The sequence below is a fragment of the Protopterus annectens genome, chromosome 10.part0 (genome assembly GCF_019279795.1).
Source record: "Protopterus annectens isolate FY-2018-M chromosome 10.part0, PAN1.0, whole genome shotgun sequence".
In the NCBI taxonomy this organism is placed as follows: domain Eukaryota; kingdom Metazoa; phylum Chordata; order Ceratodontiformes; family Protopteridae; genus Protopterus; species Protopterus annectens.
In genome coordinates this window covers 878,743,271-878,770,363 of record NC_056744.1, presented here as the reverse complement: position 1 = coordinate 878,770,363, position 27,093 = coordinate 878,743,271, and the positions used below count along the sequence as shown (strand labels likewise).

Sequence of the window (27,093 nt, the reverse complement as noted above, 5' to 3'; positions counted from 1 at the left end):
TCAGTGAGTAGGAGGGAGGCAGAAGGCAGCAGTCTAAACTGTTTATCAGGAGTAGTGGCAATAACAGCTGGGTCTGCCAAGGAAGGTTTAACTAGGAATTTTTGCTCCTCTGGCACTTTACAGATGCGGTCAGAATGTTTGGGGTCTGACGCTGGGAGTCTGGGGCCTCAGAAGCAGAATTAAAAGCATCCAAGTAAGCAGGAATTACTAGAGGGACCGCTGAGGGGAGGGCGATTCCACCTGAAGCAGCTCAAAGTACCTATTTTGGGTGTTAGTCATTTGGGAAGTATACCAATTGACGTAATCTTTCATCTTGGAGATGGTTACACAAAAGGTAATATCTTCACGGGGAGAACCCCCTTCACCAGATGCTTCATCAGGAGAATACTACTCTTGGGGAGAAGCAATCTGAGAAGTATATGAAATTGAGTCCTCTGAGGAAGTAAAGGAAGAATCATGCTCTTACTCCCTAACCATGAGAGATCATGGGTGGGAGGGAAGTGGCAGAAGCAGAACTAGGGCTCAAAGGCAGAACAGAGGGGGCTGAGGCTGAAGGCCTGCATTAGTGAAGTGAAAGTCTGCCAATCGGGTATGGCTTCTGGAGATGAGGAGGTATGCTTGTTTGTTTCTTTTTGGTTGGGGTGGAGGCAGGCACCAGCCTGGCATCAGACTTTAAAGACAACATTTCCGAAGGTTGGATCCCGGTCGGAGGTACCACAGAAACTGGTGCCCCCTAGACACTGACGGTAGTCGGTGTCTGGGCAAGTTCTGAGGACATGCCGGTCATCAGCTGTGCAACGGCTTCCTCAAGGGTCGAAGTCAACGGAACCGAGTGTTCCTCAACTATTAGATCGGCAGTTGGGGAGTAGGGAAGCAGAGCGGCAGTCGAAGAAGACCTAGGAATGTTGGCCTTTCGCGGAGGTACGGGTTCGGCCTCCGATGCGGGATCCACTCTAAGAGCTAACCGGTTTTAGGCGCTGGTTTTCTAGGTAAAGGTTTAAAGTGGCTAGATGGCTGCGCAGGGTCTTCAGCATGAACGACTGACAAATTGAGCATTAGGAATGGTTGTGCTCCCGGGCTAAGCAAAAAAAACACACCTATCTTGGGCGTCTTTATGGGGTATCTGGCACTTTCCCTTTTTACCTGACATCTGCTAAAGGCTACAACAACCAAGCCTAAGAAATAACAATTAGCAAAACAAGAAAAATAGAAACGTAACGAATTACTTTGCTTTACTGATACGTCTGTGAAGGAGCGATCATACAATGCGTAGGTCTGCGGCAGAAAATTTCTGAGGACTGTGCGTGCAGACGTCACATTTAAGGTCCCTGGTTTATGGACTTACATCTGACGTCCCACACACACTGCAACACCCATTCTGAAGCTTTTGTATAGGAGGAGATGTACGAGTCGCTTGAGGGCAGGAAATCACACAACTAGAATACTGCTGCATAGGAATAGAAAGACATCTGGAAGGTATAAGAAAGCGATTCTTCAGAAAACTCAGACAGGTCTTCCTCTTCCCTTATGATGGGGTCTGAAGTTTGAGGCCTGGGACTCAAGTTGAGGAGGACTGCTAGCAGTCCCTGCAGGAGCAGAACGCAAGGCCATGAAGGCATTAAGCAAGCTTCGACTAAAAGCCTACCAGTCAGGCATGCTTTCAGAAGAAGAAACTGGCTTCCTTTTTAAGGGCCCCCCCCCTGCATCCGAGTGTGTGTGCTCCACGTCGGATTGTGCAGCTTCCGTGGAGGTACCTGCTATACGTACGTGAAGCAAGAGGAGTAAACTTGTATGTGGAATACTGCAACACTGGAATAAGAAGGACATCAGTAGAAATACTCTTGCTGCGAGGCATCAATGCCAGTTCTGCAGCACATAAAAGATGGGAAAAGGAGCAACCAAATCCATCACTCTCAGACCCCACTTGGTAGAAATATTAGAGAAAAAAAGGTGGTTCATAAGGAAAATCTGCAAGTAACCAGACAGCAAGGAAAATGAGTCAATAAATAAGCACTTGCTGACAGGGAACTAGTGCTAAAAAGAAGTGATTACAAACCATACATAAATCCACACACAGCTTTGGAACACTAAGGAGAAATTAAGACAAACAAAAGCAAAACAGGCTATCACTCGGTTGGGTTTTTAGCTGGGGAAGAGAAAGGTTCTGCTTTGAGGCGTCGACTACCAGAAGATGGGGCCACAGAGGCCAAGTTTAGCAGAAAAAAGCTGAGCATCTTGACCAGATATGGAGAAAATCGTATCCTGTAGCAGAGAATTACCATACTTGGATGTAGTACATGAATAAAGGAATTGCAGCAATACCAGTTTGAAAAGCCACGAAATCAGTATCTTTTGCATACAGAGGGACAGAGAAATCAGAAAAAATACAGTTGTGTACACTTACCATAAATGTAGACGTTCGAGTGCATTCACTGTTGCAGTAATCACTCTTGGGTTATCTGCCTGCAGGTAGCCCTCAGTCAGCCCGAATACCAGAGACTTAGTATTTCTGCGTCAGATGCTGTTGCTTCTTCCATGATGTCAGGTCGTCAGGAGTATAAAAACAGGCAGCCGAAGCCATTACATCAGTTTGTCTTGTCCCAAATGTTAGGAGCCCCCAAATAGGGAGCTAGTATATGGTGGGGAAACCACCACCAGTAAAAAGTAAATACCAATACCAGTATGAATAGCCACAGAGATGAGAGACAGAGAAAACCAGGGGCTGGAGGCAGGGAAACCAGGACTGCAACAGTGAATACACTCGAAAATCTACATTTATGGTATGTGTACACAACTGTACTATGTTCTTCATGTTTCACTGTTACAGTCATCACACTTTGGTTGATTCCCGAAGCTGAGGAAGGGTAGAGGCAGTCAAGAAGAGTTAGGGGTGGCTAGTAGGCCTTGCAAGACTGCTGTAGCAAATCCTGCCCTGGATTTGGAAAAGATAGGCAGGTGGTAATGCTTGGTGAAGGTGTATACAGGTAGCAGCTTCCAGGATGTCCCTGGTAGGGACTCCCCTGAGAAATGCTGTAGAGGTAGATGTAACCCTAGTGGAATGTGTTCTGTCCCCTTGAGGGGTTGGTTTTCCATGGTGGTTGTAGCAAAAATGGATGCAGTGTGCTATCCATTTGTAAATGGTTTGTTTTGAAACGGCCTTATCCTCTGCCCCAGTTGCAAAGCTGGCTAGCAGCTGGTCAGATTTTCTGAAAGGCTTAGTCCTATCAAGGTAAAACCTGAGCTGTCTGTGCACATCCAAAGAGTGCAAGATCCTTTCCCATTTATTTTGAGGATTAGGGAAGAAGGTTGGCAATGGATGGATTGGTTGAGAGCCACACTGGACAACACTTCCGGCACAAAGGAAGGGTTAGTCCTGAGAGAAACCCTGTCAGCATCAGTGCTTCTAACTCAGACACTCTTCTAGCTGAAGTGATTCCTACAAGCAAGGCTGTTTTGCAAGAGAGGAATTTCAACTCTGCTGAAGCAACAGGTTCAAAAGGGGGAAGCGTGAGCTTTTCCAGCACAGGGTAAGGTCCCAAGCAGGGGTGGGTGCTCTCCTTGGTGGCCTCAAGTCGTTTGCCCCTCTCAGGAATTATCTGATGAGAGGGTGAGAATACAGGTGGCTCAGTATTGTAATGAGCCGAAATGCTAGAGGCATGAATCTTAATGGAGGAGAAAGATAGGCCTCTGTGGAGTAGTTCTGCTAGGTAATCCAGGATAAGAGATAGGGAGAGCAGTGCTGTGTCCTTACCTTTTCCACTTTTCAGCATAAGATTTCCAAGTATTGGGTCTTCTTGGCTTCAAGGATGACGTCCAGCACCTGTTTGCTTAGGGTTGCTGGAGTGTTTAAGGAATAAGCAAGGCAGCAAGATTTAGGGTTTGCAATTGCAGATGCAAAATCTGTCCCTCCTGCTGAGAAATCAGGGTTGGGGTCTGGTGTAGGTGCCACGGTGGCACCGTCAGGCTGTGCATGAGTGGGTACCAGTGCTGGTGTGGCCAGTCCAGGGCAATCAGAATTGTTCTTGGCCTGTCTCGTCTCATCTTAAGCAATACTCGAGAGAAGGGGCAGAGGGGGAAGTCATAGAATGAGAGACTTTCCCATTGAAAGGATAGGGCATTCACCTGCCAGGCCCTGCTGTGACGATTCCTGGTGCAGAATTTGCTTAACTGGTGATTGTCAGGGGAGGCAAAGACATTCGCCTCTGGGGTCCCTCACTTCTGGTTCAGAAGGTTTAAGGTGTTAGGCTCCAATTTCCACTCGTGTGGGTCTAGATTTCTGCTCAAGTCATCTGCCAGTGAATTTTGTTTGCCTGGCAGGAATTGAGCTTGTAGATGAACTTGGTTGTCCAAGGCTGTGTTCCACAGGGCCATGGCTAACCTGCAGACTGGGTTCCCCCCTGCTTGTTGATGTGCCACAACTGTGGTGTTGTCTGTTTTGATCAGCACTTGCCCAGGAAGGAGTAGGTATTTGAAAGCTGTCAGTGCATTCTGCACAGCTAGCATCTCTTTTTGGTTGATGTGCAGAAGAATTTGCCTTTGGGCTCCAGTGGCATTGAACACATTTGCCAGCCATGTGAGCCCCCCATGCATAGTTGGATGCATCTGTGGTCAAGGTCTGGGAGGTGTGGGGTTGATTAAAATGTAGTCCCTTGTTGTGTTTGCATGCTTCTGCCCACCAAAGGAACTCTTTCCTTAGACAAGGTATGATAGGAATGACTGTTTCCAGGTCCTGAGAATGTTGGCACCAAAGACTTGAGTACCACTGAAGTTTCCTCGTATACAGTCTTGCATATGGAATTAACAGAATACAGGAGGCCATGAACCCTAGAGCTTGCAGTATTTTTCTTGCAGACAGCTGGGTTCTGGAGGCCATTTGTTTAAGTAGTCTGTCATACAGATCTGTTTTTCTGAAGTGAGGAATGCCACCTGGGAAGTTGTCCAAGCTTGCTCCCCGGGATATAATCTTCTGATTGGGCACCAGTTGTGATTTCTTTTCGTTGATGGTGTACCCCAATGAAGTGAGAAGGCTTTTTTCAAATGCCAGGTGCTGAAGCAGCAATTCCTGTCTGCCTGAATCAGGCAGTCGTCCAAGTAGGGGTACATTTGGATATTTCTCTGCCTGCAGTATGCAATGGCTGAAGCCAGGCATTTTGTGAATACCCTGGGCGCAGTAGATAAACCAAAGGGAAGTGCAGAGAACTGATAAATGCATATATCCTGCCTTGAAACATACATATTTCCTGCATAACTCCCTTATGGGGATGTGTAGACAGGCTTCCTTTAAGTCTAGGGTGACTAACCAGGCATCCTTGGTTAACATAGGGAGAAGCTGTTGCAAGGCAAGCATCTTGAATTATGGGACCACCAGGAAGGTGTTGAGAATTGAAAGATCCAGGATTGGGTGCCAAGAGCCATCTTTTCTGGGTACTAGAAATACTCTGGAGTCCTTAACCCCTCTGTTCTACTGGAATAGGCTGTGTAGCTCTGATACTGAGCAGTGAGAGCACTTGGTTTTGAGCCTCTGCCAACTGGTTTAGAGGAAGGTCTGGAAACGTGCTGGGGTTGGCAGTGAATGGAAATAAAATTTGTACCCCTGGGATACAATGTTGAGGACCCATCGGTCCTGAGTGATGTACATCAAGTTTTTTGCATGAAGGGCAAGTTTTCCTCCTAAGGGCAGAAGCAATTGGGCAAGGCTGGGAAGTAGACTTGAGAAGTCATTGTGAACTTTTTCCATAAGGAAGTGGCTTACCACTCCCTGCTTTAGGGGCAAGGGCACTCCCATTGCTTAGATTTCTGCATACCCTGAGACTGTAGTCTGGGTGGTCTGTTGCCCCTGGGTATTGTTTGGGAAGGCCAGGAGAGGGGATACAAAGGACCAGTGTTTCGAAGGGCAAAGCCTACTGAATCTAGGTGGTTGCACTTGCAGAAATTCTTTAACAATAGCCTTTTCTTCCATTTTTTTAAGAACAACTTCTGCGTTGGTGCCAAACCGTCCTTATTCAAAGGAGCATCTCGTAATCAGCCAAGCAGGTATTCTCAGTGGAGCCAGTAACTGCTGCCCTGCAAGAAGCTTCTAGGGGGTCAAAGCTACACTGCTAAGTATGCTTACTAACTTGGCTTGCAGAGTGCATAAGCTCCTGCAATTCTCAATTTTCTGCAGAGTCTGGAAAGGTTACCACTTTTTGTTTAATAAGTTCCACAATATGCTGCTGGTATTTCAGCATGTGAAATTGGTAATTCAATGCCCTGATAGCAAAAGTAGCAGAGGTATACACCTGCTTAAACCAGCTGTCTAAAGCTTTGGAATCCCTGTCTGAAGGGGAAGGATTCTGGGCTGCAGTAGCCTTAATACCTTTAGGTCTCTGGGAAATTATCTCTGGGTCAGCAGTAGGATTCTTCAAAAGAAACTTGTGAGAATCAGGTACTCTGTACTACCTGTCTGGTTTCCTAGGGGCCGGAGGTTAAGTGTCTGGAGTAAGACTGGATTTCATAAAAACATCATCCACAATATCCAGGACAGAGGGTATTGCTAAAAGCCTGTGCTGAGGCAACTCTAGCAGTTCTCAGAGTCTCTTTATGGACAGAGAATGGTCTTGGCATTCCCAATGGAAATGCTCTCAAAATATGCAAGGTTTCACCAAAAAAAAAATCCTCTGGAAGGGAGACAAGAGGGAATGGATTCCTCTGCATCTGAATCCTCATAGGCAGATAAGGACATATCTTCATAATCAGAAAGGACAGAGTCATCTGACTCTGTCTGTAGAACCAGAAGGGCTCTGGGTTCTTTTGTCTCTTAGCAGCGGAAGCCTGGCTTCCCCTAATCAGCATAAGGTCTTCAGCCATTCTAAGCATTTGTTGTGACATGGGTGGCTGAGCATGCCCTTCGGTCATCTGTTTTCTAGATGTAGTGCATACTCTGGGCCTAAGAAACTCAGTAGTTTTGGTAAAAAACGAAGTCTGATTTGTGTATCGGAAGGACGAAAAACTCCCTCAGAAGCCAGTGCCTGCACAGCGACTCTGGACCCATCCAAGGCAGAGACATCCACTGGTTCCCACAGTCCAAGAAGCACCTCGCGGCATACCAGACTCCAATGTGTCTAAACATAGGCCTGTGAACCCACAGAAGTGGGCATCAGGGGCTGCAAAGGTGCCTGAGTACCAGCGGATTGGCAACTAGCTTAACGGAAGCATCATTAGCAGTTTTGGATCTATGCGGTCTGTATCCTTACTTTTTTCGGAAGATCGGTAGTCGGATGGCTTACCAAAACCATTTCAGAATACGGAGCTAAAGAGCGAAAGAATTTAGTGACAAATATAGCTCAACTACGAATGGTTCGGGTGTTAAATAAGGTACAAAACCAACTGCAAGGGACGTTGTGGTCTGGGCCTAAACAGGTGAAGCAGTAAGAATGAAAATCTCTGAGGTATTTCCTTTCCACAGGCAAGACAATTGTTAACTTTTTCTGATATGTTAGAGCAAGAAAAAAGGATCCCCAATGGGGTACTCAGCTTTAGAAGACTTCAGGATTATTCAACTCAAACGAAAAAAAATCAGGTAGCAGCCGACCGGCACTTGCGAACTGCTTCAGGCTCCTCCTCAGCAAGAAAGACTGGTGTAACAGCATCAGCTACCTGTTTTTATACCCCGACAACCTGACTTCATGGAAGAAGCGACAGCATACGACGCAGAAATACTAAATCTCTGGTATTCGGGCTGACTGAGGACTACCTGCAGCAGAGAACCCAAGTGTGATGACTGCAACAGTGAAACACGAGGAACATCTGACAGACAATATCAAACAAATATATAATTCAAAGCTCCTTACATCTTGAGACTAAGGAATCTTCCATATTACCACACAGGCGGGAAAACAAGACCTGAGAAGTTAGAAGTAGTGTAGTGCATTATAGGAAGAGGGAGGAGCTTGAGACTAGGTTCCAAAGACTGGAAAATGTGGTCAAGTCAGAACAGAGGACTGGCTCTGTAACCCGTAAGTCAGTGAAAACGAAAAGGACATCAGATTCAAGGCTATGAGCTGTAAAGTCTCCAGGCTGTGTTGTAGGACAGCTTCCTTATTCCGCAACACAAGTACCACCTCATAGGCAGCATGCAATTATTTCCCCTGCCGAGTTCCATAAGGATGAAGAACAAATACTCTCTGGGCTACGACAGTCATCAAGGGGCACTTTTAGTCATTCCTCCCCTTGCTTTTTACATCACCATGGGAAGCGGGTAGTAAGAGAATCCATAAAAGAGCTGTTCATGTTACAGACAAGACATCCACTGACCAAACATCTGTGTGGTGGCTCTTGTGCAGAATTTTGAAACGGATGCTGCTCAGAACTGCAAACGGGGATCTCTGTGGGTCACATCAAAATGTAACCTAGCAGACTACAACTTTGCAACTTTTACTTGTGTGGATATGCCTTTGACCTGCTTAAACTAGTCTACACAATCAGATGGGAATATATGAAGACATAGCTGTCATGGCAAGGCAGTTATTTCTCAAGCTGTCATGGCCAGCCTAGTTCCCCCTTCCTTGCTGATATAAATCACCTGCAGGACACGGACACTTCTAATCTACCTTGAAAGCCTGGAGTGTCTTCACCAGAGCTTTCCTCATTTACATTAATGTGCTATCTTTGAGGTGCATTTACTGGCCGTGGACTGAAGTTGTGAGTGCACATTCCACGCTAAGTCTGAAGAGCAGGGCCTGGCAGTGGGGTTCTTGAAGGCTGCTGCAGTAAGTTTCCAAGTTGAGTAGACCACCACTCCAATTCATGGCTTATACATGGAAATAGGTACTTCAAGCCCCCCCCCCCCCACCCTTGAACCTTAAGATACCCTTGTGGAGGGGAATACTAGAGGCAAACTATCTAAGATGACCATCATGACTCAGGATAACAAGAGAGGTAGTGGCGCTTAGAAGACATTCTAAATTTGGGCACTTTGAGAATGTTCGAGTTAGATCTCCATGGCTTTTTATTTCTAGGCACCAGAAACAGCCTGTACTAAAATTTCCTGCTTTTTTCCCCTCTCTCCAGGGACAAGCTCCATGCCCCTAGTAGCAGGAACTCCTGTTGATGCATCTGCAAAGAGCATTTCCTTGTCACTGGAGCCTGGATCCTTGGAGTCTGCCATGAAAACATCCTGAAGGATATCACAGCCAAAACGTTTAGAGGCATCGAAAACTAAAAAAATCCAAGTACCCCTTTGGGCATCAGATTTTTCCTTAGCTTCCCACATTAAGCTCTCCTCCTACAAAATCTTCAAGGGAAATTTACTCTGTGGGTGAGGCAGACAAAATAATGTACTTTGTGTTGCAATCATATTCTAAAGAGAAAGACACCTGGAAACATTAATCCAACTTCTCCTCCTCAGTTTCTTAGCATCCAACAAAGTTTTTGTCTAGGTGAAAATTGTGTGTCTAACAGGTCAATATAATTACAGGTGATTTGCAGAGGAAAATGAACTGCAAAGATGGCAGGACAGGACGAGAGGATGCAAGACTCTGTAACCCGGGCCTGCCTCCTCAAAAGGAAAAAAAATGGAAAGTCCATGTCTGCAGATTTTACATAAAATATTAGTGTGTCATCAATAAATTTAAGGATAGCCTTTAAAAAAAGAAAAAAGTCAACGTCTAGCAGCATGGAAGTCCTTAACATCTGCCTGGGCAACAGCCAAGTGTCCCAGACAGTCTGTACTCCCCTAAAATCGGAGAAGCCACAGTCTGCACTCACCCCCCGGTCTGAGAAGCCAAGAATATGTAGCTTATCCTTGTCTACAAAAAGCAGAAGGGACAGGGGATATTTCTGCAGATTGACACCTGGCAAGGAGTCCTCAAAAGGACAGGCAGTCAAAGGCTCTGCAGTCTCTCATACTATTCAGATTTTTGATACTGTGCTGTTTTCCCTCTTTTGCCAAACCAGTGAAGTAAAAAAAAAAAAAAATAATAATTTCTACAGCTGGACTGCATTAAAGATTTTTTTGTGGGCCAGGTAAGAATTTAAGATTTTGTCCACAAATTTTGCAAATCAGAACTGAAAAGTACAGTTGTGTACACTTAAATGTAGATGTTGAGTATATTCACTGCTGCAGTCATTACATTTGGGTTAACTGCCTGCAGGTAGCCCTCAGCCGGCCTGAATATCAAAGCCCTGGATTCCTGCGTTGGATGTTCTCTTCTTCCATGACGTCAGGTCGTCATGGGTATAAAACAAGCAGCCGACGCCATTACATCAGTTTTTCTTGCCCAGATGTCAGGTGCCCCCATAATGGAAAGCAATTATATGTTAGGTTACACCTCCAACAAAAAGCAAATATACCATAAAGCTGAAATACACTAAAAAAGAAGAAAAAGTATACCCAAGAGAAGTCAGGGGGCTGGAGGGAGGGTAACCAGGACTGCAACAGTGAATACACTCCAACATCTACATTTATGTTACGTGTACACAACTGTACTATGTTTGTGTTTCACTGTTGCAGTCATTACATTTGGGTTGATTCCCAAAGCCAAGGAAGGGAGGAGGAATTTACAGAGCATTAGGACCAGCTATTAAGCCCTCCAAAACTGCAGTGGCAAAACCAGCTCTGGATTTAGAAAAAAAATAGGCATGTGGTAAATGCTTGGTGAAGGTATTAACGGAGCTCCAGGTAGCAGCTTCTAGGATGTCTCTAGTAGGGACCCCTCTGAGAAAGGCTGCAGAAGTAGATACAGCCCTGGTGGAATGTGATCTTATCCCCTGTGGGGTAGGTTTTCCATGGTGCTTATAGCAAAAATGAATGCAATGGGCTATCCACTTAGAAATGGTTTGCTTTGAAATGGCCTTCCCCTCTGCCCATGCAGCAAAACCCTCTAGCAGCTGTTCAGATTTTCTGAGAGGCTTAATCCTGTCCAAATAAAATCTAAGCTGCCTGTGAACGTCCAAAGAGTGCATTACTCATTCTGCTTTGTTTTGTGGATTTGGGAAAAAAATATGCAAATGAATGGACTGATTAAGAGCCACACTAGACACCACCTTGGGCAAAAAGGATAGATTGGTCCTGAGGGACACCCTGTCTGCATGGAAGATTATGAATGGCTCCACTGCCATGAGGGCCTGTAACTCAGACACTCTTCTTGCTGAAGTGATGGCTAGAAGGAAAGCCGTTTTCCAAGAAAGGAATTTCAACTCTGCAGTTGCAGCTGGCTCAAAAGGAGGCAGAGTGAGCTTTTACAATACAAAGTTAAGGTAACAGGCTGGAGTAGGGGCTCTTCTGTGTGGACTTAAATTTTTTGCCCTTGAGGAATTGCTTTAAGCAGGGGGTGAGAGAAGAGAGGTGGTTCAGTATTATAATGAGCTGAAATGGCAGAGGCATGAATTTTAACTGACGAGAAGGAAAGGCCCTTGAGGACCATCTCTGTTAAGGACAGAAGAATATGCGGTAAGCTGGGCACCGTTGTGCCCATCCAGAGTCTGGCTCCAGGAACAGCATCTTATCCACTTTTCAGCATAGGATTTTAGTACTAGGCATCCTTGCCTCCAGAATGACACCTAGCACGTGCTTACTAAGGGAGGTTATTGGAGAGCTCAAGGAATTAGCCAGGCTCCAAGGCTCAGGGTTTGAAGTTGAGGATGCAGGACATGGCCCTCCTGCTGGGACAGCAGGGAAGGGGTCTGAGGCAGGTGCCATGGTTCCAGCTGTGACATACTGATCAAGAGGGGGTACACCAGTGTTGGCGTGGCCAGTCTGGTGCAATCAGTACTGTCCTTTGTCCTGTTAGATCTTTAGCAGAACTTTTGAGAGGAGACAAAGAGGGGGAAAGACAAACAGAGGTTTTCCCAGGTGAAAGGCAGGGCATCCACTTTCCAAGCTTGACTGTGGGGAAGTCCTTGTGCAGAATTTGCCCAATTGGTAGTTCTGAGGTGAGGCAAACAGGTCTCTCTCTGGATTACCCCATTTCTTTCTCAAAAGGTTGAATATCTTTGGTTCCACTTTCCACTCGTGTGGGTCCATGAGATTTCTGCGTAGGTCTGCCAGTGAATTTAGCTTGCTTGGCAGGAACTGAGCTTGTAGGTGCACTTGGTAGCTCAAGGCTGTGTTCCACAGAGCCATGGCTAGTCTGCAGAGAGGGTACGTGTGGGTTTCCCCCTGCTTGTGTATGACATAACAGTGGTGTTGTCTGATTTAACCAATAATTGTCCTGGAAGAATGCGGTCCTTGAAGGCTGTCAGGGAATTCTGTATAGCTAACATTTCTTTTTGACTGATGTGCAGGTGCATCTGACTCTGGTTCCATTTGCCCAGAATGCACTGCCCTGCCAAGTGAGCCCCCCCATGCATAGTCTGATGCATCTGTTAGGGTATGGGCAGCAGGGGATAGAGTGAATGGAAGCCCCATGTTGCATCTGCCCCCACCAAAGGAACTCTGTCTTTATGCAAGGAATGATAGGAATCATATATTCCAGATCCTGAGAATGCTGACATCATAAGCTTTTTAGATACCATTGTAGTTTCCTCATATGCAGTCTTGCATATGGAATTAGTAGAATGCAAAAGGCCATGAACCCCACGGTTTGCAGGATTTTCCTTGCAGGTAGCTGGGTCTTTGTGGCCAGTAGTTTGAAGTAGGCTGTCAAATAAACTTGTTTCTCTGGCATGAGATAAGCCATCTGGGAAGTTGTGTTCAAGCTTGCTCCCAGAAATACAATTTGTTGGCAGGGTACAAGGTGAGATTTATTTTCGTTTACGGTGTACCCCAGTGAGATTAGAAGTTTCTGTACAAATGCCAGACGTTTTAGTAGCATGTCCTGGCTTTCTGCCTGAATTAAACAATCATCCAGGTATGGGTATATTTGAATATTTCTTTGCCTGCAAAATGCAATGACTGGAGCTAAACACTTTGAGAATACCCTGGACGCAGTAGATAAGCCAAAGGGAAGTGCAGAGAACTGATTGTGCATGGAGCCTGCTCTGAAGCGTAGGTATTTCCTGCAAGATTCCCTTATTGGAATGTGCAGGTAAGCTTCCTTTAAGTCTAAGGTCACCAACCAGGCATCTTTGCCTAGCATAGGAAGTAGTTGTTGAAATGTTTGCATTCTGAATTTTGGGATTACCAAAAAGGTGTTTAGAATAGAGGTCCAGGATAGGACGCCAGGAGCGGTCTTTTCTTGGTACTAGGAAAAGTCTTGGGTAAAAAACTTGCCCCCTTTCTTCTGCTGGGACAGGTTGAACAGCTCAGATACTTAGAAGAGAGAGAGAAACTGCTACTCAGCCTCTGCCCACTGACTTGGGGGTAGGTCTGGCCAACAGTTTGGGGTTGGTAATGTGTGAAAGAGGAATCTGTATCCCTGGAAAACCATTTAAAACCCATTTGTCCTGGGTAATGAGCTCCCAGTTTTTTGCATGCAGGGAGATCTTTCCCCTTAAGGGAACAGGTAGATGAGCAGGGCTTGGAAGGTTTAAGATCAAGTCTGTGACACTGTTCCATAGGGGGTGTCTTACTACTTCCAGCTTTGGAAGTGGGAGCCCCCCACACTGTTTAGGCGTGTGGAGTACCTTAAGACTGTAGCTTAGGTGGTCTGCTGTTCCTGGGTTTGGACTGAAGGCCTGGAAGAGACAGGAAAGGACCAATTTTTAGAAGGCCAATGCCTGCTAAATCTGGGAGGCTGAACTTGCAGGAAATCTTTTAACAGTTTGCATAGATTTAGCTTTTTCCTCCATCTTTTTAAGGACTTTTGCTTTGTTGCCAAACAGGCGGTCTTGGTTTAAGGGTGCATCCACTAATTTAGCTTTAACATGACTGGCAAATTTTGCTCCTTAAGCCAAGCATGCCTTCTAAGAACAGACCCAGTGACAGCAGCCCTGCAAGATGCGTCTAAAGAGTGAAAACCATATGGCAAGTATGTTTACCAACTTGTTAAGCAAAATGCATTAAATCCTGTAATTCATTATTTGCAGCAGTCAGGAATCAAAATCATTTTCTGTTTAAGTAGTCCGAGAATATGCTGCTGATACTTTAACATATGAAACTGGCAGTTTAAGGCCCTAATGGCCAAGGTTACAGAGGTGTACACCTTCATACTCCATCTGTCCAAGGTCCTGGAATCTCTATCAGAGGGGGTAGGGATTTTGGCAGTAGTAGCCTTAATGACTTTAGGTCCTTGGGAAACGGTCTCAGGGTCCGCAGTAAGATTCTTGTAGAGGAACGTGCGAGAATCAGGTACTCTAATATCAGTCAGGCTTCCTGGGAGCTGGAGGTAAAGTGTCTGGGGCTTAGCTAGATTCCAAGAAGGCATCCATCTACAATGTCCAGGACGGAAGGATAGCTAAAGGCCTGTGTTGAGGGAGGAGTAAGAATTTCCTAAGCCTCTTTTTGGAGTCAGAGTAATCCTGGCCTTCCCAGCAGAAATGCTGCCCAAGAGTGTGCAAGGTTTTACCAAAAGAAAAATCTTCTGGAGGGGAAGCAGAGGGAATGGAATCCTCTGCATCAAAATCCTTAGTTAAATAAGGGCAAATCCTGGTAATCAGAACAAACAAACTTCAGAATCCTGATAAGAAGAATCAGAAAATCAGTTCTAGGTCTCAGAGGGTGAAGGCTGGCTACCCCTAATTAAAATAATAAGGTCTTCAGCCATTCTTATTTGTTTTTTAGGCATATGGGCCTGACCATGCGGTTTGGACATCTGTTTTCTAGGCATGGATCAAGTCTTAGGCCTTGAAGAAGATGGAGTCGGTTTGAAATGCAAGTCAGCAGGCCTGAATACACCCTCAGAAGCCAGTGCCTGCACAGCAGCTCTGGACCCATCCAAGTTAGAGACATCCACAGGTTCGATAGTAAAGAAGCATCTCGCTGCATACTGGACTCCAGATTTGCAGGCCTCTACTGAGACCCATTTGAAGTAGTGGGTATCAGGGGCTGCGAAAGCACCTGAGTACCAACGAACTGGTGACTAGCTTAATGGAAGTGTTGTCGGCAGCTTTGGACCTATGTGGTCTTCATCTTTACTTTTTTTCGGAATGTCGGTAGTCGGATGACTTACCAAAGCCATTTCTGGTTACTTAGAGTACCAAAATAATTTGCTGCAAAAAAACAGACAAACAGTCCAGGAGTTGAATAAGGCACAAAACAGACAGCGAGGGCCGTTGTGGTCTGGGCCTAAGCCAGGAATGCAGTACGAATGAAAATCTTTAGGAGGTATTTGCTTTCCACAGATAATACAATTGTTAACTTTTACTGACATCGGTTAACAGCATCAAAAAGGATCTCTTACGGGGTACAAGACTTTGGTTCTGAAACTGGAAAAAAAGAAGTTATGTACCTAACCATAACATTCCATGTTCGTCGTCTTCATCTCGCCTTCTTTCTTGCTGGTTGGGTTCGGAGCAAATCCTTAGCTCCAACTCGGTCATCAATAGCTCGAGGGCTGTTTACTGGCTCGAGGCTACCCCTTATCCCATGATACCTAGCAATAGCTACTCAGATCTCATTTGAAACAGCTAATTCCAGACATGGCAAGAGAAAAAAAAAATAGGTTGACTATACATGCCATATTCTCTAAGTCAATAGAGAAAAAACAAGAGAACACCCAGCAAGTGAAGCAGGAACTCCTCTCGGTCCACTAGGACTGGGGGACGGAGGGTGGGGCGCAAGAAAGAAGACAACATGGAACGTTATGGTAGGTACATAACTTCTTTATGTTAAGTCGTCTATCTCACCTTCGTTCTTGCTGATTGGGACAGCACCCCAAGCACCTAATAATCCTGGGTGGCTCAGTGGAACCAAAGGCAGCTCTGCTCCTGGAGACCATATCCAGCTTGTAAATGAGAAATAAAGGTATGAGGGTTTGCCCACGTGGCAGCTGCACAGATAGAATCCATGGACAACCTAGACTGGAAGGCTACAGAGGTGGCCAAGTCCCTAGTAGAATGACCTTTCAGTTTAATAGGTAACTCTTTGTTCCTTAAATGATCTATGAAAATAATAGTGTGAGACAACCATATAGACAAGGTTACCTTGGAAACTGGTAGACCTTGTTTGCCTAAGGAATAATAGGTCCGACTTCCTTACTTCTTTAGTTCTGTGCAGGTAAAAATGCAATTGTCTATGAATGTCCAATTGGTGTTGTTTGTACTCTGCCTTGTTGGTGTGATTAGGGAAAAACACACAAAGATCTATAGATTGGTTTAAATTATTTTCTGAGCAGACTTTAGGAAGAAACAAAGGATTAGTCCTCAGAGCAACCCTGTCTTTATGAAAAATCAAGTATGGAGGACCAACACATAGTGCCTGAAGTTCAGAGACGCGTCTGGCTCAAGTAATAGCTACCAGAAAGCATGTCTTCCAAGATAGTAACTTAAAGGAGCAGAACGCTGCTGGTTCAAAAGGGGGCAGAATTAAGGAAGTTAGGACTAAATTTAGGTCCCAAGGAGGAGGGGGATTCTCTCACTGGAGGCCCAAGAGTTGTCCCTCTCAAAAAAGCTTTACAGAGCTGAGACATAATGATAGAATTTGACAAACCAACATGAAAGTTAGGAATGGCCGCTAATTGTAGCCTGATCGTAGCGGACCCAAAGTGAAACAGTTATGCTAGGAATTCCAGAATTTCGTGGATTGAGGCTGAAAACGGACCCACAGTCCTAGCCTATGCCCAACAAGAAAAACGTTTCCATTTGCTAGCATAAGTTTTCCTAGTTGTAGACTTGAGAGAGGAGACTATAATCTCACGTACCGCTAGGGAAATGCTGGGAAGCCTGGCTAAGGTTGGAAGTGGAGCAACCAAGCTGTAAACTGGAGGGATTGATGCAACCCGCCTGACTGATGAATTAGGAGATCTGGAATTGGGTCCAGAGTTAAGGGTTGATAGAGAAGGTAATGGTTCAGGAATGGGAACCATATCTGTCGAAGCCAGTAGGGGGCAATGAGGATCATTTTGCAACCCAACGATTTTGCTTTCTGTATTAGTTTCGGTATCAGGGGAAACGGAGGAAAAGCATAAAGAAGTCCCTGAGGCCTATCATGGACTAGAGTGTCTCTGAGTATGTGACCTGGAAGCGAAGAAGGGAGAAGCAGTTGCTGTATTTGCTGTTGAAGGGGGTGGCAAAAAGATCACAGCAAGGCTGTCCCCATATGCGGAAAATAAGATCCGCAACTTCCTGATTCAGGGACCACTCGTGAGGCATGAGGATAGCTCTGCTGAGCCTGTCCGCTATGAAGTTGGATCTCCCAGGGATGTGCATCGCAATCAGAAAACGTTGGGAGGAAATCACCCACTGCCAAAGTCCGAGTGCTTCTCAACACAGGGGGTAGGATCTGGTTCTGCCCTTCTTGTTGATGTACCACACCACTGACATGTTGTCCGTTTGAACAGTAATTGTCCCACAAGGAAGAGAGTCCTGAAGGGCTTGCCACACCAGGAGATCGGCTCATTTCCAGGACATTTATGTGCAGATGGTACTCGTGAGGTTGCCAAGTGCCTTGGACTGTCCTGATCAGATAATGCCCCCCCCCCCCAATCAGGGAGGAGTTTGTCGTCACTGTGGCTACCGGAGGGGGTTGTATGAAAGGTCTGCCGTGAGTAATTAGTGGGGAGACCATCCACCAAGAAAGATGTCTTTTGCATGCATCCGTGATCAAGATTATGTGAGTCATGGGTAGTTCTTGGAAAGACCACTGTGTGAACAGAAGCCACTGAAGAATTCTCATATGAAAGCACGCTAGTGGGATTAGAAGAATGGCTGCTGCCATGGAAGCCAGAGTTTGAAGGACGTACCAGACTTGGATCCTTTTGCTCTGCATTAGAATCTGTACTTGCTGACGAACTGCGGACACCCTTTCTAGTGGTAGCCTTGCAAACATATTCCTTGTGTCCAAGTCTGCTCCTATGCAAGTGATAGATTGACAGGGCAACAAGGCAGATTTTTCTAAATTTATTGTAATGCGTAGCTGGGAGCAGATTGTGTAGTCCCGCGCTTGTAGGAGTTGATGCCTGGTGGTAGCAGTGAGGAGCCAGTCGTCTAGATATGGAAACACCTGGAATCCTTGACGTCTCAGGTGAGCCGTGACCTCTGCCATACATATAGTAAAACACCCTGGGGGCTGTGGTGAGACGAAAGGGCAGAGCTCTGAACTGATAATGACTGGCCCCAGCCGGAAGCGAAGATATCTCCTGGAGCGCCTGTCCATCTTGATATGGTAGTATGCGTCCTGAAGATCCATAGAGCACATCCAATTGCCCTGACCCAGAAAGTGTAGAATGGACTGTAGCGTGACCATCCTAAACTTTGTTCTTTGTACAGACCTGTTTAGTCTGCTGAGATCCAGAATCGGTCTCCAGTCCTCTGTCTTTTTTGGTACTAAAAAGAACCTTGAGTAAGTTCCGGACCCGTGCTGGTCTGCCAGGACTTCCAGGATGGCTCTTTTTTCTAGCAGTTTTGAAACTTCTATTACTGCTTGCTCCTTCACATTGGGTGGAACATCTGGAAGGGTTTTCTTTGACCGAAAGGGGGGTTTGATGGAAGGGAATTTTGTAACCTCCAGATATAATGGACCGTACCCATCTGTCTTGCGTTAACTTTTGTCAGGCTTTTGGGTACAGTGAAAGTCTTCCCCTGACGGCCTCCAGAGGTGAGCAGACGGGCAACCCTTCAGGGATGCTGAAAGGGCTTATCAGAGAAAGATTCTCTGTTGTCCTGGTTCTGCGAACCACGAGGGCGGCGTCTATTGTTGTTTCCCCTCTGCCTCTGGAGGAAAAAAAAAAATTGCTACGTGTGTCAGGCAAGGCTCCCTGAGATTTTCGGAACCACATCTTACCACTCTTCTGACCTTTGGGGTAAGGTCTAGAGGGAGTGGAAAAATGGACTCCCACGGCAGAGAGAGAGTCTTGCCTTCTTACTCACACCAAGGCAAAGTGTCTTTCACCTGTGGTCCAAAAAGAAAGGAACCATCAAAAGGGGTGTTGAAGGACGCTCGAAAGGGTTCTGCAAAGTTACACAGCCGCATCCATGCATGCCTCCAAAGGGCCACACCTGTACCTGCGGCTATACTCGCCTCATTGGCTGCATAGGAAACGAGCCTCATGGAGGAGTTAACTACAGAATTAAGCGTCGCCAGCTGGAAAGCTGCTTTGGCTTGTGCTCCCTGAGCTGTTGGATCTTGAAGGGTATCTCACAGCTCTTTAAGGAGATCCCTTTGAAGTAGAGTAAAATGACATGAGTAGTTCAGTGACCTCAAAGAGAAGGTCGCTGAAGCAAACATTCGCTTCCTGTATCTGTCCATCATCCTACACTCTTTGTTAGGGGGATGGACAGACTAAGAGGTCTCCGCTAACTCTTTTAGTGGCTGCTGTTACCACCATGGCATCAACAGGAACACCTTTAGAAAGGAAATGCTTATCCTGGGGTGCTGTAATGAATTTTTTACCAGGTCTCCTCGGAGTTGGTTCCACTGTATCCGGAACGGAACAAGGCTTTCGAGCCACCACTGCCATAAGTGGGTCGAAAGGCGGAGAAACCCAGGAGGTGGAAGGTCGGGAATCGAAAGCATCAAGCAATACAGACTCATCCTCGGTGGGACTAGGGGATTCCAGTTCCCCCTCTGTTTAAGCATTTCTGGGACTTCCGAGAAGGAAACCTCTTCAGAGGGGGATCTCTGGGACCCTTCCGAATCATCTAAGTCTGTATCAGAAGTGACAAACTCGGGGGAGTCAATGCGCTTCCTCTCACACTTTCTTCCAAGGGGGCTCCTCTGCGTGATCAGGAGGCCTCGGAAGAGGAGGAAACACCCAATGGGGTGTCTTGGAGCATCTGTTCCCTACGCTTAGGGTCTGGAGGAGGAGCAGAGGTTGGCACAGGCACTACAGGGAACGGAGTCGGTGGGGCTGAAAGTGGAGCTGACTCAGAAGACCGCACACTCCGCACGACGTCAAATGCATCCCTGCCACGATACAGAGAAAGCTCCAATTCCGAAGAAATAGGAATCTTTCTCCACACTGAGGGGGGTGGCTCAGAGGCAGATGATGGAGCAGAGCTCACCTGTGCTGAAGCTCCGAGAGGGAGAACGGGGTCGGACAAGGGTCCGATGCCACTCGCCGACTAGGGAGCCACGGCACCCAGATCCCTCGATGGAAAGTACCACTGAGGAAATCGGAGCAGACGTCAGAACCGAAGGAGATAGAGTTATCAGAGCCGACAGCTCCACTACTCGAACCCCAACGAACTCCAGCTCCTAACTCATTGGAGTTGGAGGAGGAACATCAAAAGAAGTGGATGGAGCAAATACCTGTCGAGGAGGGCTGGACAACAATTTAGCTCTCTTAAGTTAAACGAGTTCTACAAAAAAGGGATACTATAGAATAAACAATTAAGTACCACAGTTAACAACACTATCGCTAATAATAATATACTAGAAGAGTTAAATTCTAGAGGGAATTTACACAAAAAATTCTATACAAGCCGGAGCCAGAAAAACGACACCTCGCAGCTGAAGCAGGAAACGAGACCTGGGTAGCTATCGCTGGCATCATGGGATAAGGGGTAGCCTCAAGCCAGTAAACAGCTCTCAAGCTATTTAAGATGGCAGAGTCGGAGCAGAGGATCGGCTTCGAAACCAACCAGCAAGAACAAAGGCGAGATAGACAAAGTACAGTTTTGTACCTACCATAAATGTAGATGTCCGATAGGTATGCATCTGCAGTCCTTACATATGGGTTGTCCTGCCTCAGGCGCTCTGACGTTAGGGAAAAGGGCGACATCAGCCGACGCCGGACTCAGACTTTGGAAACCGGACGACCGAAGGGCTGCCTGAGGCAGGACAACCCATATGTAAGGACTGCAGATGCATCCTAGAAGGACATCTTAACATCGAAAATTTCAGGAGTCGGCGGACTGGCACTTGTGAACTGCTTTTGCTTCGGGCACCGCATGGCAAGAAAAGACTGATGTAATGGTGTCGGCTGCATGTTTTATACCCCTGACAACCTGACGTCATGGAAGAAGAGACAGCATCAGACCCAGGAATCAAAGACTGATATCACGGCCAACTGAGGGCTACCTGCAGAAAAACAACCCAAATGTAATGATTGCAACAGTGAAACGCGAATAACATCTTAAATCTTACAAAGCCAATAACTTGCCCGAGTAAACAAAACTGAAGTTTTAAAAACAATGTAAAGCAAACAACTGTAAAAATTAGACAGCCGCATGACCGATAAGTAAACTAGAGACACTAAAAAAGTAATATGATGTTTACATCCATGTACAATACCATCTCCGAATCTCTTTGGACAATCAAGGCTACATCACTTGTTTACCACTGCTTTTTCATGCCAAGTTCAGCTGGCTGAGTTTTTGAAGTGTGCACACAGTTCACTTAACATGGACTACAGTAACAGTAAACTACAGAGAATATACCTCTTTTTCTTGACTTCTCTTTTTGGCTTCTTTTCATGAACAGGATTCTGTCTGATAGCAGCATGAGCTTTCTTGTACAGATCTTCCATCTGCCAGAAATTAAAGCAGACACTTAATGCATATTTTTCACTTTATGCTACCACTACAAAAGAAAGATTAGTGGTGTAAAATCTTACCATAACCATAGATGTTCTTCTCTTCCATGCTGCAGTATTCTAAACATGAGGAATCCTCCGCCTGAGGCAACTTGAATGTCCAGCCCACATACAAAAGCTTAGCCTGGCTGTTGTATGGTGCATGGGACGTCACACTTGGGTACTACAAACCGTGGGCCATAAATGTGATGTCCGCACGAGAAGATCAGAAATGAATGCTTCAGTCAGACAGTAGTCTAAGGAAGCTGATCAGGATGTCATCCAGAGAGGGAAAGTTAACCGAACATAAAGGAGATGAAGAGGTAGATGTCTTAGTGGGGTAGGAGAATGGGATAGGAATACTGCAACAAGTAAAAGAAGGACATCTATAGTTATGTAAGATTTTACACAACTATTCTATGCCCTTCTATTCCCATGTTGCAGTATTCTAAACATGAGGGAGAGTACCAAAGCTTAGCTTGTGTTATGGGTGGTGGCAGAAAAACCACCATCTAAGAAAGCATGCAGTATGGCTTTTGCAAAGCCTGCCCTATCCTTGGAGATACAACCCAGCTTGTAATATTTAGTGAAAGTGTGGACTGAAGACAGTGTAGCTGCCTCTAGTATACAGGCAGCATCTAAACCTTTGAAAAAAGCCCCCTTGAGGAGGCAACAACACTGGTAGAGTGGACCCTCACAACACAGGGAAGGTGTTTGCCATGGAAAGAGCAGAAGTAAAGCGATTTGGAAATCCATGAAGAAATTGTCTGAAGACAGCTTTCCCCAGAGCTCTAGGGTGAAAGGAGACAACTGGTTAGACTTTATAGTCTTAGTCTTGTCCAAGTAAAATTCAAAGTTGCCTGTGATCATCAAGGAAATTGTCATTCTGTAGAGAAGGTAAAAAAGGTGGGCAAAGTGGATGGACTGGTTAAGCGAAAGTTCATTGACCAGTTGAGGCATGAAGGATAGATTTGAGCAAAGGGAAACCCCACCTTTATGAAATATCAGGTATGGTGGGATATCAGTCAGTGCCTATAACTCTTACACCCTCCTAGCCGAAGTCAGGTCTACTAGAAGCACTATTTTCCAAATGCACATCTTTAGGGAGACCGACTCTGCTGGCTCAAAAGGTGCAGTGGTGAGTTCTTCTACAATGTAATTCTTGTCCCAAGGAGGGGGAATGGGTTTTCTTGGTGGCCTGATTTGGATCACACCCCACAAGAAAAAGCTTAATCTCTAATCTGGATAGCTAAGGCGGATTAAGAGGTAGGCACACAGAGATAGCTAATAAATGGACTTTCACTGAAGAATTATGAAAGTCCTTTCTTCAGAAGTTCACACAAGCAAAACAGAACAAGAGATGCACCTGCCTGAAAATGATCTAGTTTGTGGACACACCAATTGGAGAATCTTCCATTTAGAAAGGTAGGATCTCCTGGTAGGTTTCCTGGCCTTCTGCAGGACAGAAAGCACGTCCTCCGAGTAGAGGTGTCTAAAAGGGATCAGAAGTTCACAACCCACAGGGTCAGTTTGAGGGTTTCTAGGTGTGGGTGGATAAGAGATCCCTTCTGTTGTGTGATGAGGTCCACCTTAAGGTAACTTGTGGAGACTGCCCTTGGCTAGTGAAAAGAGAAGGGGGAACCCATGCTGCCTTGGCCAAAAGGGAGTCACCAGCAAGATTTTGAGGTTGTCCTGTTGAATCTTCAGCAGGACTTCATGCATTCCCCCCTTCCAGGAAATCGAGAATGCATCTACCCTCCATGCCAGAGGAGGAATCCTTGTGTAAAACAGCTTTAGTTGCCTGTTCTAAGGGGAGGCAAACAAGTCAAGTTGAGGTATACCCCACCAGTGGAATACATCTAGAAACATACCTGTGTAACATCCATTTGTTGTTCAAAGATACTGACCTGCTGACAGCATCTCTCTGAACATTGTTTTGTGATGGAATGTAAACGGCCTGCAGTGTTACTTTGGAGAGGGTGGCCATTTCTCAAGCTTGGATAACCAGCCTGCAAAGTAGGGAGGATTTTGTTCCCCCTTGTTTAATGTATCATAGGACTGTGGTCTTGTCTGTGAAAAAATTTAGAGGTCCTCGGTGAATGAAGAGAAGGAATGTCTTTAGGGCAAGGAAAAAGGCAGTCAATTCTCTTGCGTTTGTGTTTTTTCCATTGATTGTAGTCCCAATGTCCCTGAACCTTCAGACCATTCACAGCTGCTCCCCCCACCCCATGTCTGATGCATCTGTTGATCCGCAGGGAGAGGCTGTACAGGCAATCTTGGTTTCAGGTGAACTTGCTGGATCCACAAAGTCTCTTTGAGGCATGGGAGAAAGGGAATCGGAAATTCTAATGGATGGGTGTGTTGGGACCAAACACTCTTCAGTTCTCTCATGTGTAATCTTGGGCTTCGTGGCACCCACACTTCCAATGCTACCCCAGCCAGAGGCGAAGAAACTCCCTGGCCAAAATGCTCCGTGGATTAGGTCCTTGAAGCACGAGATTAAAAATGTGACCTTTTCTGGAGGGAGGAAGGCCATCAGGTCTCCTTATTCTGCACAGCAGGAAAGTACAGTTTTGTACCTACCATAAATGTAGATGTCCAATAGGTATGTAACTGCAGTCCTTACACATATGGGTTGTCCTGCCTCAGGCAGCCCTTCGGTCAGCCGGATTCCAAATTCTGGGTCCGGCGTCGGCTGATGTCGGCCTTTCCCCGACGTCAGAGCGCCTGGGGTATAAAAGCGTCAGCAGACGCCATCTTCTTCAGTGTTTCTTGCCCCAGATGCCAGGTGCCCTCTAAGGAAGGCTAAATTTTGAAAATAGAGAAAAAATTCCAGACAAGTACAACAACATAAAAACAAATGCACCATAAAAGATTACCCCAGGTAGCTAAAATGAGGGGTAGAAACCCAAAAGAATACCACAGAGGGGTAAGTGGGAGGGAAAACCTGACTGCAGTTGCATACCTAACGGACATCTACATTTATGGTAGGTACAAAACTGTACTATGTCCTTCAATTATGCAACTGCAGTCCTTACATATGGGTTGAATACCATAGCCAACCTGGGGGTGGTAGGCACTAAGACAAAGATGGTGTAGCTAAAATGCCCTGCAGGACTGCAGAAGCAAACCCTGCTCTGGATCTGGAATATAAAGGCAGGTTGTAATGTTTGGAAAATGTATGCACGGAGCTCCATGTAGCAGCTTCTAAAATGTCCTTTGTTGCCACTCCTCTTAAAAAGGCGGTGGAGGTGGCTGTAGCTCTGGTGAAATGTGGCCTGATGTCAGATGGCACAGTTTTTCCATGAAAAAAAGAGTAGCAGAATCGAATGCAATTTCCAATCCATTTAGAAATTGTCTGTTTGGAAATTGCTTTTCCCTGCAATCCAGCAGCATAAGCTACAAAAAGCTGGTCAGATTTTCTGTAACACTTTGTTCTGTCCAAGTAGTAGCGCAACTGTCTGTGTATGTCCAAGGTGTGCAGAAGTCTCTCTCCTTTATTTTGAGGATTGGGAAAGAAGGTAGGCAGGTGAATAGCTTGATTCAGGGACACCCTGGATACCACCTTTGGCAAGAATGACGGATTGGTTCTCAAAGAAACTCTGTCCTGATGAAAAATGAGAAATGGTTGTATTGCCATAAGGGCCTGTAGCTCAGAGACTCTTCTTGCTGAGGTTACTGCCAGAAGGAAAGCTGTCTTCCAAGACAGAAATTGCAACTCTGAAGATGCTGCTGGTTCAAAGGGAAGAAGAGTTAATTTTTCCAGCATGAAGTTGAGGTCCCATGCAGGCACTGGTGGTTTCCTTCGAGGGTTGATGTTCTTTATACCTCTTAGAAACTGTCTTAGCAATGGGTGAGAAAATACAGGCGGATCAGTGTTATATTTGGCAGATATTGCTGAAGCATGTATTTTTATGGAAGAATATGAAAGGCCATTGTGGAGCATTTCAGCCAAATATTCTAGGATCTGTGGAATGCTCATCACTGACGGGTCTTGACCCTTTTTGCTGTTCCAGATAAGAAATCTCTTCCATTTTGCTGAGTATGTTTTTCTAGTGGAAGGTCTGCGCCTCCAGGATGATATCTTTTACCCTTTTGGAAAGTGTATCCTGAGGAATAGTCATGGAATCTTCCAAGCTGTCAGCTTCAATGTTTTCAAGCTGGGGTGTAGTGTCCTGTAATTGTTCTGTGTCAGAAGAAGTGGCCATTGAGGAAGGAGCCACGGACTGGTGCGTGTCAAGCTCCGTAGCAGTGGGTACCAGTGTTGTCTTGGCCAGTCTGGAGCTATCAGTACGACTTTCGTTTGCTCTGTCTTGATCTTTAGTAACACCTTGGTCATGAGAAAGGAAGAGGTGGGAAGGCATATAGTGTTAGAGGGTTCCAACTGAAGGAGAGAGCGTCCACCTTCCATGCTTGAGGATGGTATGTCCTTGTGCAAAACTTTTTCAGATGGTGATTGAGGTGGGAGGCAAAAAGATCTATATCCGGCCTTCCCCATGCTTGAGTTATTTGTAAGAAAATGTCTGGATGCAACATCCATTTGTGTGGATCCATGATGTTTCTGCTTAGGCTGTCCGCCAGAACATTGTCCTTCCCTGGTACAAACTGAGATTGTAGCTCTATTTTCAATTGTAGGGAAATATCCCAGAGATTCATTGCCAGTCTGCAAAGAGGGTAGGAATGGGTACCTCCTTGCTTGTTTATGTACCACATAACTGTGGTATTGTCTGTCTTTATTAGTAGATGGCCCTGATGCATGAACTTTTCAAAGGCCTTGATTGCATGCATCACTGCCAGCATTTCTTTTTGGTTGATGTGCAGGTGCTTTTCTTTTCGTGTCCATTGTCCTTGAATGCATCTGCCCTCCATGTGCGCCCCCCATCCATGGTCTAAGGCGTCTGTTGTTATGGTTTGACTTGTATGAGGCTTGCTGAAAGGCAGACCTTTGTTTATCTGGCTTGCTTGAGCCCACCACAGAAATTCCTTTTGAAGGCATGGAATGAGTGGGATCAATGCTCCCAGGCTGTGGCAGTGTTGAGACCATAGACTTTTTAGATACCATTGTAGTTTCCTCATATGCAGCCTTGCGTGTGGAATCAGAAGAATGCAAGATGCCATGAAACCCAGGGCCTGCAGGATTTTCCTTGCAGTCATCTGGGTGTGTGTTGCCAATTTTCTGAAGTATTCTGGTAATTGTTTTTGTTTTTCTTTTGTCAGAAACGCCATCTGGGTGTTTGTGTCCAGTGTGGCACCCAGGAAAGGTATTTGTTGGGATGGCACGAGACTTGATTTCTGAATATTGACTGTGTATCCCAAGGCCTGCAGTAGGTGAATGACATAGTCCAAGTTTTTTAACAAGGCTTGTTGGCTGTCTGCTTGTATAAGGCAGTCGTCCAGGTAAGGGTATATTTGTATCCCCTGAAGTCTGCAATGTGCAATTACTGATGCCAGGCATTTCGTGAACACTCTGGGCGCAGTAGATAAGCCAAAGGGCAATGCTGAGAATTGATAATGCTCTGAGCCTGCAAGAAATCTGAGGTATCTTCTGCAACTTTGTCTGATTGGG

At 45.8% G+C, this 27,093-nt stretch overlaps 1 protein-coding gene across 1 annotated transcript in view; it reads right to left on the bottom strand.

The window, feature by feature from the left end:
* Positions 1-27,093, bottom strand: part of RPL5 (ribosomal protein L5) — a 363,001-nt gene that overhangs the window by 101,386 nt on the left and 234,522 nt on the right. Inside the window, exon 7 of the mRNA XM_044085678.1 lies at positions 21,394-21,482. Coding sequence (XP_043941613.1) covers positions 21,394-21,482 — 89 coding nt within the window. The remainder of the gene's footprint in view (positions 1-21,393; positions 21,483-27,093) is intronic.